At 50.8% G+C, this 14668-nt stretch overlaps 2 protein-coding genes across 2 annotated transcripts in view; one reads left to right on the top strand and one right to left on the bottom strand.

Annotated features, from left to right (window-relative positions):
- Positions 1 to 8480, bottom strand: part of ABCC10 (ATP binding cassette subfamily C member 10) — a 140611-nt gene extending 132131 nt beyond the window's left edge. The window contains exon 1 of the mRNA XM_063441971.1: positions 8401 to 8480. The gene's annotated coding sequence lies outside the window, so the exon portion shown is untranslated. The remainder of the gene's footprint in view (positions 1 to 8400) is intronic.
- Positions 8481 to 9916: 1436 nt separating this feature from the next.
- The window catches only part of ZNF318 (zinc finger protein 318), a 34994-nt gene continuing 30242 nt past the window's right edge, over positions 9917 to 14668 (top strand). Inside the window, exon 1 of the mRNA XM_063444178.1 lies at positions 9917 to 11129. Coding sequence (XP_063300248.1) covers positions 10476 to 11129 — 654 coding nt within the window. The 5' untranslated portion in view covers positions 9917 to 10475. The remainder of the gene's footprint in view (positions 11130 to 14668) is intronic.

Genomic DNA, 14668 nt, shown 5'->3' with positions numbered 1-14668 from the left:
TCGCTGGACGTCCTCACGCTGTGTGAGGACCTCCAGCGTCACTAAAATCCCCATAGGAAAGCATTGAAAAACATGTTCAATGCTTTCCTATGGAGAGGTCTAATGCGCCTGCGCGGCATTGTCACGCATGCGCATTAGGTCTCCCCCGCTGGCAGGCGTGATAAGTCTCCCCCGCCGGCTGATGTGATGAAGGGGAGGAGCATGAGCGGAGGAAGAAGAAGAGACGTGGCACATGTCGTGCCTCTGGTAAGTCACTGAAGGGGTTTTGACCCCTTCAGCAACCGGGGATGGGAGGTGGGAGGGAGAGGGGACCTGCAGTGCTAGGAAAAGAGTCCGACACAAGCCCTCCCCTCTGCCTTGGATATAATTAAAGTAGCTAATACAATAACCTAATTATCCACAGGCAGAAAAAACACACATTTTCCCCAAAGTCCAGAAAACACCCGAAAACATAACACATCCCTGGATCACCCAGATCAGAGCAGGGGTTCAAAAGTTTCATGAAAGTTACATATGACCGACCGCAAGCATGGCTTTCATGCCCAAAACAGTTCCACAGATTTAGGCTGTGCGGCCGGTCTATTTCCAATAGTTTCAAATGCTAAGTTCCGTTCGAATGCACGAAAGGGAGCCGTTCGTGCAGATTTCCGTCGAAGTCTGGAGACGGTAAAGTTCAGCGGTGTTCGTGCCATTGCGTATCCGATTTGAGTTCCATGAACTCGACGACCAAACACAGATTGAATGCGTTCGACTGAATAAAAATGGGCGCCGCCACGTGTTCGTATGTCGAATGGAGGCCACTTCGACTGTATCCGAAGTGCCATTTCAAAAGTGCAGATCCTTTCCCACAGAATTTTAAAGCGGCAGAAAGAGTGTATTAAAACCCCATAAGCCCAAATAGGATTTTTAAAACGGCAATACTCCCAGGGGTCATAGTCACAGGGCAGGAGGCGGGCAAGCAGGCCCCTCCAAAAACTCATGGCAAACTCCCTTAAAAAGGGGAGTTTGTCACAGTATCACTCACACAGAGTATCACACACAGTATCACCCACACAGGGTATCACACACAGTGTCACTCACACAGAGTATCACACACAGTGTCACTCACACAAAGTATCACACACAGTGTCACTCACACACAGTGTCACACACACACAAACACACACACACAATGTCACTCACACTCACACACAGTGTCACACACAGTGTCACTCACACTCACAATGTAACTCACACACACAGTGACACACATACACACAGTGTCACTCACACATGCAGTGTCACACTCACACACAGTGTCACACTCACACACAGTGTCACTCACACTCACACAGTGTCACTCACACACACACACAGTGTCACTCACACACACACACACACACACAGTGTCACTCACAAACACAGTGTCACTCACACACAGTGTCACTCACACACACAGTGTCACTCACACACACAGTGTCACTCACACACACACAGTGTCACACTCACACACACAGTGTCACACTCACACACACAGTGTCACTCACTCACACAGTGTCACTCACTCACACACAGTGTCACACTCACACACACAGTGTCACTCACACACAGTGTCACACACACACACAGTGTCACACACACACACACAGCGTCACTCACACCCACACAATGTCACTCACACTGACACACAGTGTCACTCACACTCACACACACACAGTCACTCACACTGACACACACAGTGTCACTGACACACACACAGTGTCACTCACACACACAATGTCACACACACACACAATGTCACACACACACACTCACACACACTCACAGTGTAACTCACACTCACAGTCACACACTCACATACAGTGTCACTTACACACAGTGTCTGTGGCAAACCTAGCCACTTCAGACTATAGAACTGGGTCTCTAAAGGTTGTCCTAAACACTGCTACCATATTGTGTTGGAATGTAATTTGCTTTCTGTATGGAAATGTATGTTTGCCTGTATTCCAATAGTATTCGTATGCTAGCAGCCGGAAGCCGCTGGCATTTACATGGTCGTTTCACGAACAGCAACTTTACCAGCTGTTCGTGAAACAAATTAGGTACCGAACACAAGCCCACACACTGAGGGTCGTGTGGCACCAATAACCGGATTGCAACATTGTTGCAATCGGTAATTAAGTGTATTCCTAGGTGGCCGTCGTTCGACTACCGACCACTGCTTGAACCTCAACACGGAGCCTTGTCTTGTTCTTGGGGGGATTCACTGTATGCTGATAGAGACTGATTGCCAGGAGTGTAAGCCGCTTGGGAGCTTTTCCTGTTCGTCTGCTAGCAGCTATTCGTGATGTTCCAGTTCGGGAGTTTGGAGTGCTACCTTATTTCCTTGTATGCAGTTCAGGAGTTTGGTGCATTCACTTATATTCAATTCGTGAGTTTTGGTGATTCTACAGTAGCTGTGCCTGTCTTTGAAAAAAGGGGATTATCACCTAAAGATTTTTACCCCTTGTCTGCTGAAACGGTCCGTTACAGTGTCACTCACAGTGTCACTCACACTGTCACTGACACACACACAGAGTCACACACACACAGTGTCACACACACTCACACAGTGTCACACTCACACACACACACAGTGTCACACTCACACACAGTGTCACTCACTCACACACACACAGTGTCACACTCACACACACACAGTGTCACTCACTCACACACAGTGTCACTCACTCACACACAGTGTCACTCACACTCACACAGTGTCACACTCACACAGTGTCACTCACACTCACACAGTGTCACACTCACAGTGTCACTCACACACACACACAGTGTCACTCACACACACACACAGTGTCACTCACACACACACAGACAGTGTCACACTCACAGACAGTGTCACACACAGTGTCACTCACACACACACAGTGTCACTCTCACACACACAGTGTCACTCTCACACACACAGTGTCACTCTCACACACACAGTGTCACTCTCACACACACAGTGTCACTCTCACACACAGTGTCTTCTTGGGGGGATTCACTGTATGCTGATAGAGACTGATTGCCAGGAGTGTAAGCCGCTTGGGAGCTTTTCCTGTTCGTCTGCTAGCAGCTATTCGTGAGGTTCCAGTTCGGGAGTTTGGAGTGCTACCTTATTTCCTTGTATGCAGTTCAGGAGTTTGGTGCATTCACTTATATTCAATTCGTGAGTTTTGGTGATTCTACAGTAGCTGTGCCTGTCTTTGAAAAAAGGGGATTATCACCTAAAGATTTTTACCCCTTGTCTGCTGAAACGGTCCGTTACACTGTCACTCACAGTGTCACTCACACTGTCAGACACACACACAGAGTCACACACACACAGTGTCACACACACTCACACACACACACAGTGTCACTCACTCACACACAGTGTCACTCACTCACACACACACAGTGTCACACACACACAGTGTCACTCACTCACACACAGTGTCACTCACACACAGTGTCACTCACACTCACACAGTGTCACACTCACACAGTGTCACTCACACTCACACAGTGTCACACTCACAGTGTCACTCACACACACACAGTGTCACTCACACACACACACAGTGTCACACTCACAGACAGTGTCACACACACAGTGTCACTCACACACACACACAGTGTCACTCTCACACACACAGTGTCACTCACACACACAGTGTCACTCACACACACTGTGTCACTCACTCACACACAGTGTCACTCACACACACACAGTGTCACACTCACACACACAGTGTCACACTCACACAGTGTCACTCACACACACAGTGTCACTCACACTCACACAGTGTCACTCACTCACACACAGTGTCACTCGCACACAGTGTCACTCGCACGCACACAGTGTCACTCACACACACAGTGTCACACTCACACACAGTGTCACTCACTCACACACAGTGTCACTCACACTCACACACACACAGTGTCACTCACACACACAGTGTCACACTCACACACAGTGTCACACTCACACACAGTGTCACTCACACACACAGTGTCACTCACTCACACACAGTGTCACTCACACTCACACAGTGTCACACTCACACACACACAGTGTCACACTCACACACACACAGTGACACACACACACACACTCACACACACAGTGTCACACTCACACACACAGTGTCACACTCACACACACAGTGTCACTCACACACACACAGTGTCACTCACTCACACAGTGTCACTCACTCACACACAGTGTCACTCACTCACACACAGTGTCACTCACACACACAGTGTCACACTCACACTCACACAGTGTCACACTCACAGACAGTGTCACTCACACACACACACAGTGTCACTCACACACACAGTGTCACTCTCTCTCTCTCTCACACACACACACACACACACAGTGTCACTCACAAACACAGTGTCACTCACACACAGTGTCACTCACACACACACAGTGTCACTCACACACACAGTGTCACTCACACTCACACACACAGTGTCACTCACACACACAGTGTCACTCACACACACAGTGTCACACTCACACAGTGTCACTCACACTCTCACACACACACACACAGTGTCACTCACTCACACACAGTGTCACTCACTCACACACAGTGTCACACTCACACACACAGTGTCACTCACTCACACACAGTGTCACACTCACACACACACAGTGTCACTCACTCACACACACAGTGTCACACTCACACACAGTGTCACACTCACACACACAGTGTCACACTCACACAGTGTCACTCACACTCTCACACACACACACACAGTGTCACTCACTCACACACAGTGTCACTCACTCACACACAGTGTCACTCACTCACACACAGTGTCACTCACTCACACACAGTGTCACACTCACACACACAGTGTCACTCACTCACACACAGTGTCACACTCACACACACAGTGTCACACTCACACACACAGTGTCACTCACTCACACACAGTGTCACTCACACACACAGTGTCACACTCACACACACAGTGTCACACTCACAGACAGTGTCACTCTCACACACAGTGTCACACTCACACAGTGTCACTCACACTCACACAGTGTCACACTCACACACACACAGTGTCACACTCACACACAGTGTCACTCACACACACACAGTGTCACTCACACACACACAGTGTCACTCACACACACACAGTGTCACTCACACACACACAGTGTCACTCACACACACACAGTGTCACTCTCACACACACAGTGTCACTCACACACACACAGTGTCACTCACAAACACAGTGTCACTCACAAACACAGTGTCACTCACACACAGTGTCACTCACACTCACACACACAGTGTCACTCACACACACAGGGTCACTCACTCACACACAGTGTCACTCACACACACACAGTGTCACTCACACACACACAGTGTCACACTCACACACACAGTGTCACACTCACACAGTGTCACTCGCACACACAGTGTCACTCTCACACACAGTGTCACTCTCACACACAGTGTCACTCTCACACACAGTGTCACTCACACACACAGTGTCACTCACACACACACACACACAGTGTCACTCAGACACACAGTGTCACACTCACACACAGTGTCACTCACACACACAGTGTCACTCACACTCACACAGTGTCACTCACACTCACACAGTGTCACTCACACACACAGTGTCACTCACACACACACACACACACACACAGTGTCACTCAGACACACAGTGTCACACTCACACACAGTGTCACTCACACACACACACACACACAGTGTCACTCACACTCACACAGTGTCACTCACACACACAGTGTCACTCACTCACTCACACACAGTGTCACTCACACTCACACAGTGTCACACTCACACACAGTGTCACTCACACACACACAGTGTCACGCACACACACAGTGTCACGCACACACACAGTGTCACACTCACACATAGTGTCACACTCACACACACAGTGTCACACTCACACACACAGTGTCACTCACACACAGTGTCACACTCACAGACAGTGTCACTCACACACAGTGTCACTCACACACACAGTGTCACTCACACACAGTGTCACACTCACAGACAGTGTCACACACACACACACACACACACACACAGTGTCACTCACACACACACAGTGTGACACTCACACAGTGTCACTCGCGCACACACACAGTGTCACTCACACACACAGTGTCACACTCACACACAGTGTCACTCACACAGTGTCACTCACACACTCACACACACAGTGTCACTCACACACACAGTGTCACTCACTCACACACAGTGTCACTCACACTCACACAGTGTCACACTCACACAGTGTCACTCACACACACAGTGTCACACTCACACACAAAGTGTCACTCACACACAGTGTCACACTCACAGACAGTGTCACACACACACACAGTGTCACTCACACACACACAGTGTCACTCACACACACACAGTGTCACACTCACACAGTGTCACTCGCACACACACAGTGTCACTCACACACACAGTGTCACACTCACACACACAGTGTCACACTCACACACACAGTGTCACACTCACACAGTGTCACTCGCACACACACAGTGTCACACTCACACACACAGTGTCACACTCACACACACAGTGTCACACTCACACAGTGTCACTCACACACACAGTGTCACTCACACACACAGTGTCACACTCACACAGTGTCACTCACACACACAGTGTCACACTCACACACAGTGTCACACTCACACACACAGTGTCACTCACACACACAGTGTCACACTCACACACACAGTGTCACACTCACACAGTGTCACTCGCACACACACAGTGTCACTCACACACACAGTGTCACACTCACACACACAGTGTCACACTCACACAGTGTCACTCACACACACAGTGTCACACTCACACACAGTGTCACTCACACACACAGTGTCACACTCACACACACAGTGTCACACTCACACAGTGTCACTCACACACACAGTGTCACACTCACAGTGTCACTCACACACCGTGTCACTCGCACACACACAGTGTCACACTCACACACACAGTGTCACACTCACACAGTGTCACTCACACACACAGTGTCACACTCACACAGTGTCACTCACACACACAGTGTCACACTCACACAGTGTCACTCACACACACAGTGTCACACTCACACACAGTGTCACTCACACACACAGTGTCACACTCACACACACAGTGTCACACTCACACAGTGTCACACTCACACACACAGTGTCACACTCACACACACAGTGTCACACTCACACAGTGTCACTCGCACACACACAGTGTCACACTCACACACACACAGTGTCACACTCACACAGTGTCACTCACACACACAGTGTCACTCACACACACAGTGTCACACTCACACAGTGTCACTCACACACACAGTGTCACACTCACACAGTGTCACTCGCACACACACAGTGTCACTCACACACACAGTGTCACACTCACACACACAGTGTCACTCACACACACAGTGTCACTCACACACACAGTGTCACACTCACACAGTGTCACTCGCACACACACAGTGTCACACTCACACAGTGTCACACTCACACACACAGTGTCACACTCACACAGTGTCACTCACACACACAGTGTCACACTCACACACAGTGTCACACTCACACACAGTGTCACACTCACACACACAGTGTCACTCACACTCACACAGTGTCACTCACACAGTGTCACTCACACACACAGTGTCACACTCACACACACAGTGTCACTCACACACACAGTGTCACACTCACACAGTGTCACTCACACACACAGTGTCACATTCACACACACAGTGTCACTCACACACAGTGTCACACTCACAGACAGTGTCACTCACACACACAGTGTCACACTCACACACACAGTGTCACTCACACACACAGTGTCACACTCACACACACAGTGTCACTCACACACACAGTGTCACATTCACACACACAGTGTCACTCACACACAGTGTCACACTCACAGACAGTGTCACTCACACACACAGTGTCACACTCACACACACAGTGTCACTCACACACACAGTGTCACACTCACACACACAGTGTCACTCACACACAGTGTCACACTCACACACACACAGTGTCACACTCACACACACAGTGTCACACTCACACAGTGTCACTCACACACACACAGTGTCACACTCACACACACAGTGTCACACTCACACAGTGTCACTCGCACACACACACACACAGTGTCACTCGCACACACAGTGTCACACTCACACAGTGTCACTCACACACACACAGTGTCACTCACACACACAGTGTCACACTCACACAGTGTCACTCACACACACACAGTGTCACACTCACACAGTGTCACTCACACACCGTGTCACACTCACACTCACTACCTGCAGGTCCCTTAGTACTTCATTCTGTCCCTTTCCAGCTGCTCAGTTGAGAGAGCGGAACTAAATTCACCGAGTGCGTGTTTCCGGGGACAGTAGTTACAGCTCCCTCTCTATGGTAAATCATAGAGACTAACCAGCACACACCTAATGGGTGCAGTAAGATGGCGGACTGCCCGTGCGCCGTGTATTGGGTGCAGTAAGATGGCGGACTGCCCGTGCGCTGTGTATTGGGTGCAGTAAGATGGCGGACTGCCCGTGCGCCGTGTATTGGGTGCAGTAAGATGGCGGACTGCCCGTGCGCCGTGTATTGGGTGCAGTAAGATGGCGGACTGCCCGTGCGCCGTGTATTGGGTGCAGTAAGATGGCGGACTGCCCTCGCGCTGTGTATTGGGTGCAGTAAGATGGCGGACTGCCCGTGTGCTGTGTATTGGGTGCAGTAAGATGGCGGACTGCCCGTGCGCTGTGTATTGGGTGCAGTAAGATGGCGGACTGCCCGTGTGCTGTGTATTGGGTGCAGTAAGATGGCGGACTGCCCGTGCGCTGTGTATTGGGTGCAGTAAGATGGCGGGTACGTGCTCTCCATACTCTGCGTGATCCGATGACGCGCTGCGCTGCTCTGTTATCGTTGTGACCGAGCGGCCGAGATGTACTGGGGATGGCCCCGACCGAACCGGCCCAGGCGGCCTCCCTCCCCGGACTGGACCAAGGACATCGTGTATGTACCGCTGGCCCGCTACAGGGCCCCCATACCTGCAACCAGGGGCCCCTACCCGAATATTCCCACCTCCAAGAGCCCTGCACCTGGGGGACCCAGCTCTTACCCCTCCCCCCAAGGACCCAATCATGGGGTCCCTAGCAACGTGACCCCACGATTTATGGTCCCTAGCAACCAACCCACTACTCCTGGGGTCCCAAGCAACCAACCCACTACTCCTGGGGTCCCAAGCAACCAACCCACTACTCCTGGGGTCCCAAGCAACCAACCCACTACTCCTGGGGTCCCTAGCAATCAACCCACTACTCCTGGGGTCCCTAGCAACCAACCCATTACTCCTGGGTGCCCCAGCAATGCACCCGCTACCACTGGAGGTCCCAGCAACAAACCCGCAACCCCTAGGGGCCCCATTGCCAAACCTGCTACTACTGGAGGCCCCGGCGCCAAGCCCGCTCCCCTTGGGGGCCCCGGCGCCAAGCCCGCTCCCCTTGGGGGCCCCGGCGCCAAGCCCGCTCCCCTTGGGGGCCCCGGCGCCAAGCCCGCACCCCTTGGGGGCCCCGGCGCCAAGCCCGCACCCCTTGGGGGCCCCGACGCCAAGCCCGCTCCCCTTGGGGGCCCCGGCGCCAAGCCCGCTCCCCTTGGGGGCCCCGGCGCCAAGCCCGCTCCCCTTGGGGGCCCCGGCGCCAAGCCCGCTCCCCTTGGTTGCCCCGGCGCCAAGCCCGCTCCCCTTGGTTGCCCCGGCGCCAAGCCCGCTCCCCTTGGTTGCCCCGGCGCCAAGCCCGCTCCCCTTGGTTGCCCCGGCGCCAAGCCCGCTCCCCTTGGGGGCCCCGGCGCCAAGCCCGCTCCCCTTGGGGGCCCCGGCGCCAAGCCCGCTCCCCTTGGGGGCCCCGGCGCCAAGCCCGCTCCCCTTGGGGGCGCCAAGCCCGCTGCCCCGGGTGGCCCCGGCGCCAAACTCGCTGCCCCTGTCTGCCCCGGCACCAAGCCCGCTGCCCCAGGGGTCCCTGCCACCCATACGGGCCCCGGCTCCAGTCCCGCTACTCCAGGGGGATCCAGCGCCAATCTCACTACTCCTGGGAGATCCGGTCCCAAGCCCGCTACCCCTGGGGTGCCTGGCACTACTGTCACTACCTTAGGGGTGCCTGCTACACATTTGGCGCCTGGGGCAAATCTTGCTACCACAGGGGTGTCCGGTGCCAGCCCTGTTACCGCTGGGGAACCTGGTGCCAAGGCCCCTTCCTCCAGTGAGCCCACCATTAAGGGTTCTTCTCACAGTGATCTTGGTACCAGAGACCCTTTCCTCAGCAGGCCCAGCACCAAGGTTCCTTCTCCCAAGATACCCACAAGTCATGAAACTTCATGTATGGAATTGAACACCAATGAACAATGTCCTAATAAATCCAGTACCCGTGGTTCATCCCCCAGGGGACTGAAATCACATGACTCATCCACAACCAGTTCCAGATCCCATGGTCGCTCCCCCTCCAGACCAAGCTCCCACACTGGACACAGATCCCGTACCCGTTCCCCCACCCGACCAAGTATCCGTGATTTTTCTCCCAGAAGATCCAGCTATTATCGCTCTCCCAGTGGATCCTCAAACCGGGACTGGTCCCCCAGTGGACACACAGCACGGGATCGTTCACCTGCCACTAAGGGTCATTCCCCCAGTTCCCGAGGCCGCTCCCCTAGAAAGCATTGTAGTAGAAATCGTTCCACCAGTCCCCGTGGCCGCTCCCCTAGAAGGCACTATAGCCATGGCCGCTCTCCCAGCCCCCGACGCATTTCCTCCCCAAGACGCTCCCACCGGACATACTCTCCGACAGGACATAGAACCAGAGGCCGTTCCCCTGGTAGACATCACCGTTCTAAGTCTCGGGAACGTTCCAAATCCAGACACCGACGCTCCAGATCTCGTGAACGGTCCCTATCCAGCTCCCACCAGTCTTCTCCATATTCTCAACGTTTTTCGCGCTCTCCTAGTGAAGACACCTCAAGACATGGGCACTTTCACAAGGTATAGTAGAAAATAGAATTGTAATTAGCGCTTATTAATTCTAATAATTCAATAAATCAATGTCACAGCAATTCAAATTTAGCCGCTATACATTCAGGTGTTCCTTTCAATAACACCGTAACAGAAAAAAGAACGTAGCGCTTATTTTAATACAGATGAAAAAAATGAAAATGAATCACCTTTTTATTTTATGATTCCGAGTGGAGTTTTCTCTTTCAAAAGGACGAAAGATATGTTGATATCTATAGAGAATATACAAACATAGTGCAGATTATACAAAATACATTTTAGAATCCTAATATTGAGGAAATATTGCACTCACAAACAGAGAGCTGTTAACTCCGCTCTAGTTGGAATTGCTTCCAGGTCCGTTTAGGCGACCCACCCCTATTACCGATGTGATTTTTCTTTCTATGTGGGAAAATAGAAATACACAAAAATTGCGCAGTATTGCTGATACAGTGCCCAAAATTATAAAGGAAATCCCAAGTGGGTACTTACAAGATTAGAGTCACTAAGTAATGACTCAGTTTTCAAACGATATGCAGACTGAGGGCTGCACTCCCTTCTTTTGAAGTATAAAAGGTGGGAACCAGGATACCGAATAAAAAGTAATACATTTATTATCATAAATAAAATACACAAATAAAACTTTCACAAGGTAGGCACTTTCTACATAACTTGTTCAGTTCTTTAAATTGACAGGCGTCGTCACATCTCCAGACCGGTCCAGAAAGATGTCTGACTTTTAATTACCTGTAACGGACCACCTGGCACTCCGACTGGGTACCTCCGTTGAAGGATGCTCCTAGCGCTTACAGAGGGCTCCAAGCGCTCTGCCAGACACCACAACCACCGCAGACCCCACGAACCGCCGTAGCTTGGTTGGGGTCTCGCCGTCTCCTACCCACCCTGGACCTACAACAAGGCTCCAGGTTCCAGTGGGTGAACCTCTCCTCCAAGAGAGTGAAGCAGGAACAGGCTCTTAAAAGAGCTTAGTAATCCCTTGTAGTGATATAACAATTCCCCCAATAAGAGACAGGACTCTAGATTTAGGGTGAAGAAGAACTGAAGCTTTTAATCAAACACTCTGCTTTTATGCCCATTTTACAAACATAGTTGTGGCGAAACCAACCTCGCCATTGGGCCCTGGAGAAGCCTGTTTGCCCGCCTCCTACCTGCTGACTATGGCCCCTGGGTTATTTGGGGCATATTGTATTTTATTGTGCTGCTACTGGCCCTTTTAACAGCATCTATGGACATATTGGGACTTTTGGGACTACTGTCCCTTTAAGACTGTGATACATATTCTAGTGTACTGCCTGTAATATTATATGTGTATTTGTGTGTTAAGTTTAACCTGGGATATGTATGCAGCATTCAACTGATTGTTCGGTATTGTGAAGAAAAGAGACCTCAGCTAACCTTTTCTTCTATGTTTTGTGTATTTAACTTCCCTTTTCTGCCTATAGTAGTTTATCCGTTCGGCAGTTTGCATCTACCGAACCACGACCTCCCTCCTTGCTTGTTGTGATCTGAAGCACCGACAATTAAGTGTTCCCTGGGTGGCCGTTGTTCGTATAGCCGAACGCCACGAGGAAAAGAAAACGGCGGCCATCTTGTTCGCACGAGGCGAGTCAGCGGGACTTGGTCGTCGAGTGTCTGGAACTAAAATCGGACACTCGACCGTGCGAAGTACCGCTGAAAACTACCGAACGCCCGGTTCTCCCACTTGCCGAACACCCAGAAGAGCGGCATTCGGTAGTTATATCCGTATGAACCAGGGGAACAATCGCTCCTATGAGCCAGGAGGGTATTTTCGGTACTTTTGACCGCTTTCGCCTTTTTCCCCAATTGACCGACCCAACACACTGAATTCGTGGAACTGTTTTGGGCAGGAGCCTCGTGTGTGGTCGGTAAACTAAGACTTCCACACTTTTTAAGAACCCCTGAACCGATCTGGGTGAAATTTGGATATGTTTGCCTCCCGGATCGGGGCTATCAGGGGATATGTATTTTGTGGGGATACCTTGTGGGGAAAGGGGTGTTCCAATGTTTGGGTAAAATGTGTGCCCTCTGCCTGGAGATAATTGATTTAACCTTTAACTTATCTCACTATCTTCCAGGCAGAGAAAGGGGCGTGTAGTAAGAAAATACTGTACAGTGATTGGTGATATGTTTGTTTGTTTTGGGAGGTCCTCTTGCATGAGGATCCCCATAAAATCCAGCCTGTTTCAATAAAGCTTTAGTTCTGTTACACCCTTCATGAAGTCTTGGCTCATGTTTGGGGAAAGGATACTCTAACTACTGGGAAGGATTGTCGTGAAGCTGTATTCATCTCTACCCTCTGCTAGAGCTATGATCACTTAAACTCAGCAGCTGAACAAGGAACAAGGGACCGCAGCACCATCTCCCCTGCAGGTCTTAACAGGTATAATCACTCCATTTATTATATTGAGTGAAACTACCGAACAACCAGACCACCCAGGAATAAGTGTGCCTCCAATTACCGTTTGCAACAATGTTGCAAACGGGTAATTGGCAATCAGTGTAATGTATTCTTTGTCCTCTGGGTGGCCGCCATTCGGGAAACAAACACGTGGCGGCGGCCATCTTAAACTACCGAACAGCGGTGTTTTGCCGTCGAGTGTCTGGAACTAAAATCGGACACTTGACTAGGCAAACACCGCTGAGACCTCCATACTTCCAGAAATTCGTATAGAAACTACCGAATGACCCGCCGTTCGGTAGAAAGAACCCCACAAACAAGGGAATTCATTCAAACCCTCTCCAGGCTCTATAACACAGGCAATTCGTCTGTTTTCATTCCCTTGTCTGTGACCGACCGCAGGGCCAAAATGCATGGAACTGTTTTCGGATACTTTACCCATGCGGTCGGTCAAATCTTTGGAACCCCATATCTCCCGAACCATTCATCCGAATGACTTGAATTTTGAATATGTTGTCCCCCTGAATAAGGGCTATCCAGCGATGCTGGATTTAAAGGTGTACCCCCGGGTTTTGGGGTACATCCAGAACTTGGCTGAAAAGGTGTACCGGATAATTGGGTTTAATGTTATCTGAGGGGAGGGGATGTGTGGGCTGAACCATGTATGTGATTGGATATTTTATGCCTCCCCCTGGGTGTGGACTGTATGTGTATTATTGTAATAAAAGCCGGGCTGGATGAGCCAGTCCAGAGTTCCTGTTTTACCCTCAAAGTGAAGTGTCGTTTCATTATTGGGGGAAGGATTTATTGCATGCTGTTCCAGTTGACTGCTAGGAGTGTAAGCCTATTCGTATGGTTCCTATTCAACGGTCTACAGCATTCATATGCTAGAGAGGAGTCCTATGCTTCTCTGATTCGGTGATTGTGGTGTCTGCCAGAGTGCTTGGAGTCCTCAGGAAGCACTAGGAGCATCCATTAACGGAGGTACTCAGTCGGGGTGCCAGGCGATCCGTTACATTGGTGGCAAGCATTGGGATGGCGTCCTAGTGTGAGGTAAAGCAGCTCGGAGACACAGGTCGTTTGGATTACA

This window comes from Pelobates fuscus, chromosome 2, assembly GCF_036172605.1.
Source record: "Pelobates fuscus isolate aPelFus1 chromosome 2, aPelFus1.pri, whole genome shotgun sequence".
Taxonomy (NCBI): domain Eukaryota; kingdom Metazoa; phylum Chordata; class Amphibia; order Anura; family Pelobatidae; genus Pelobates; species Pelobates fuscus.
This window is presented reverse-complemented; position numbering and strand designations above follow the sequence as displayed.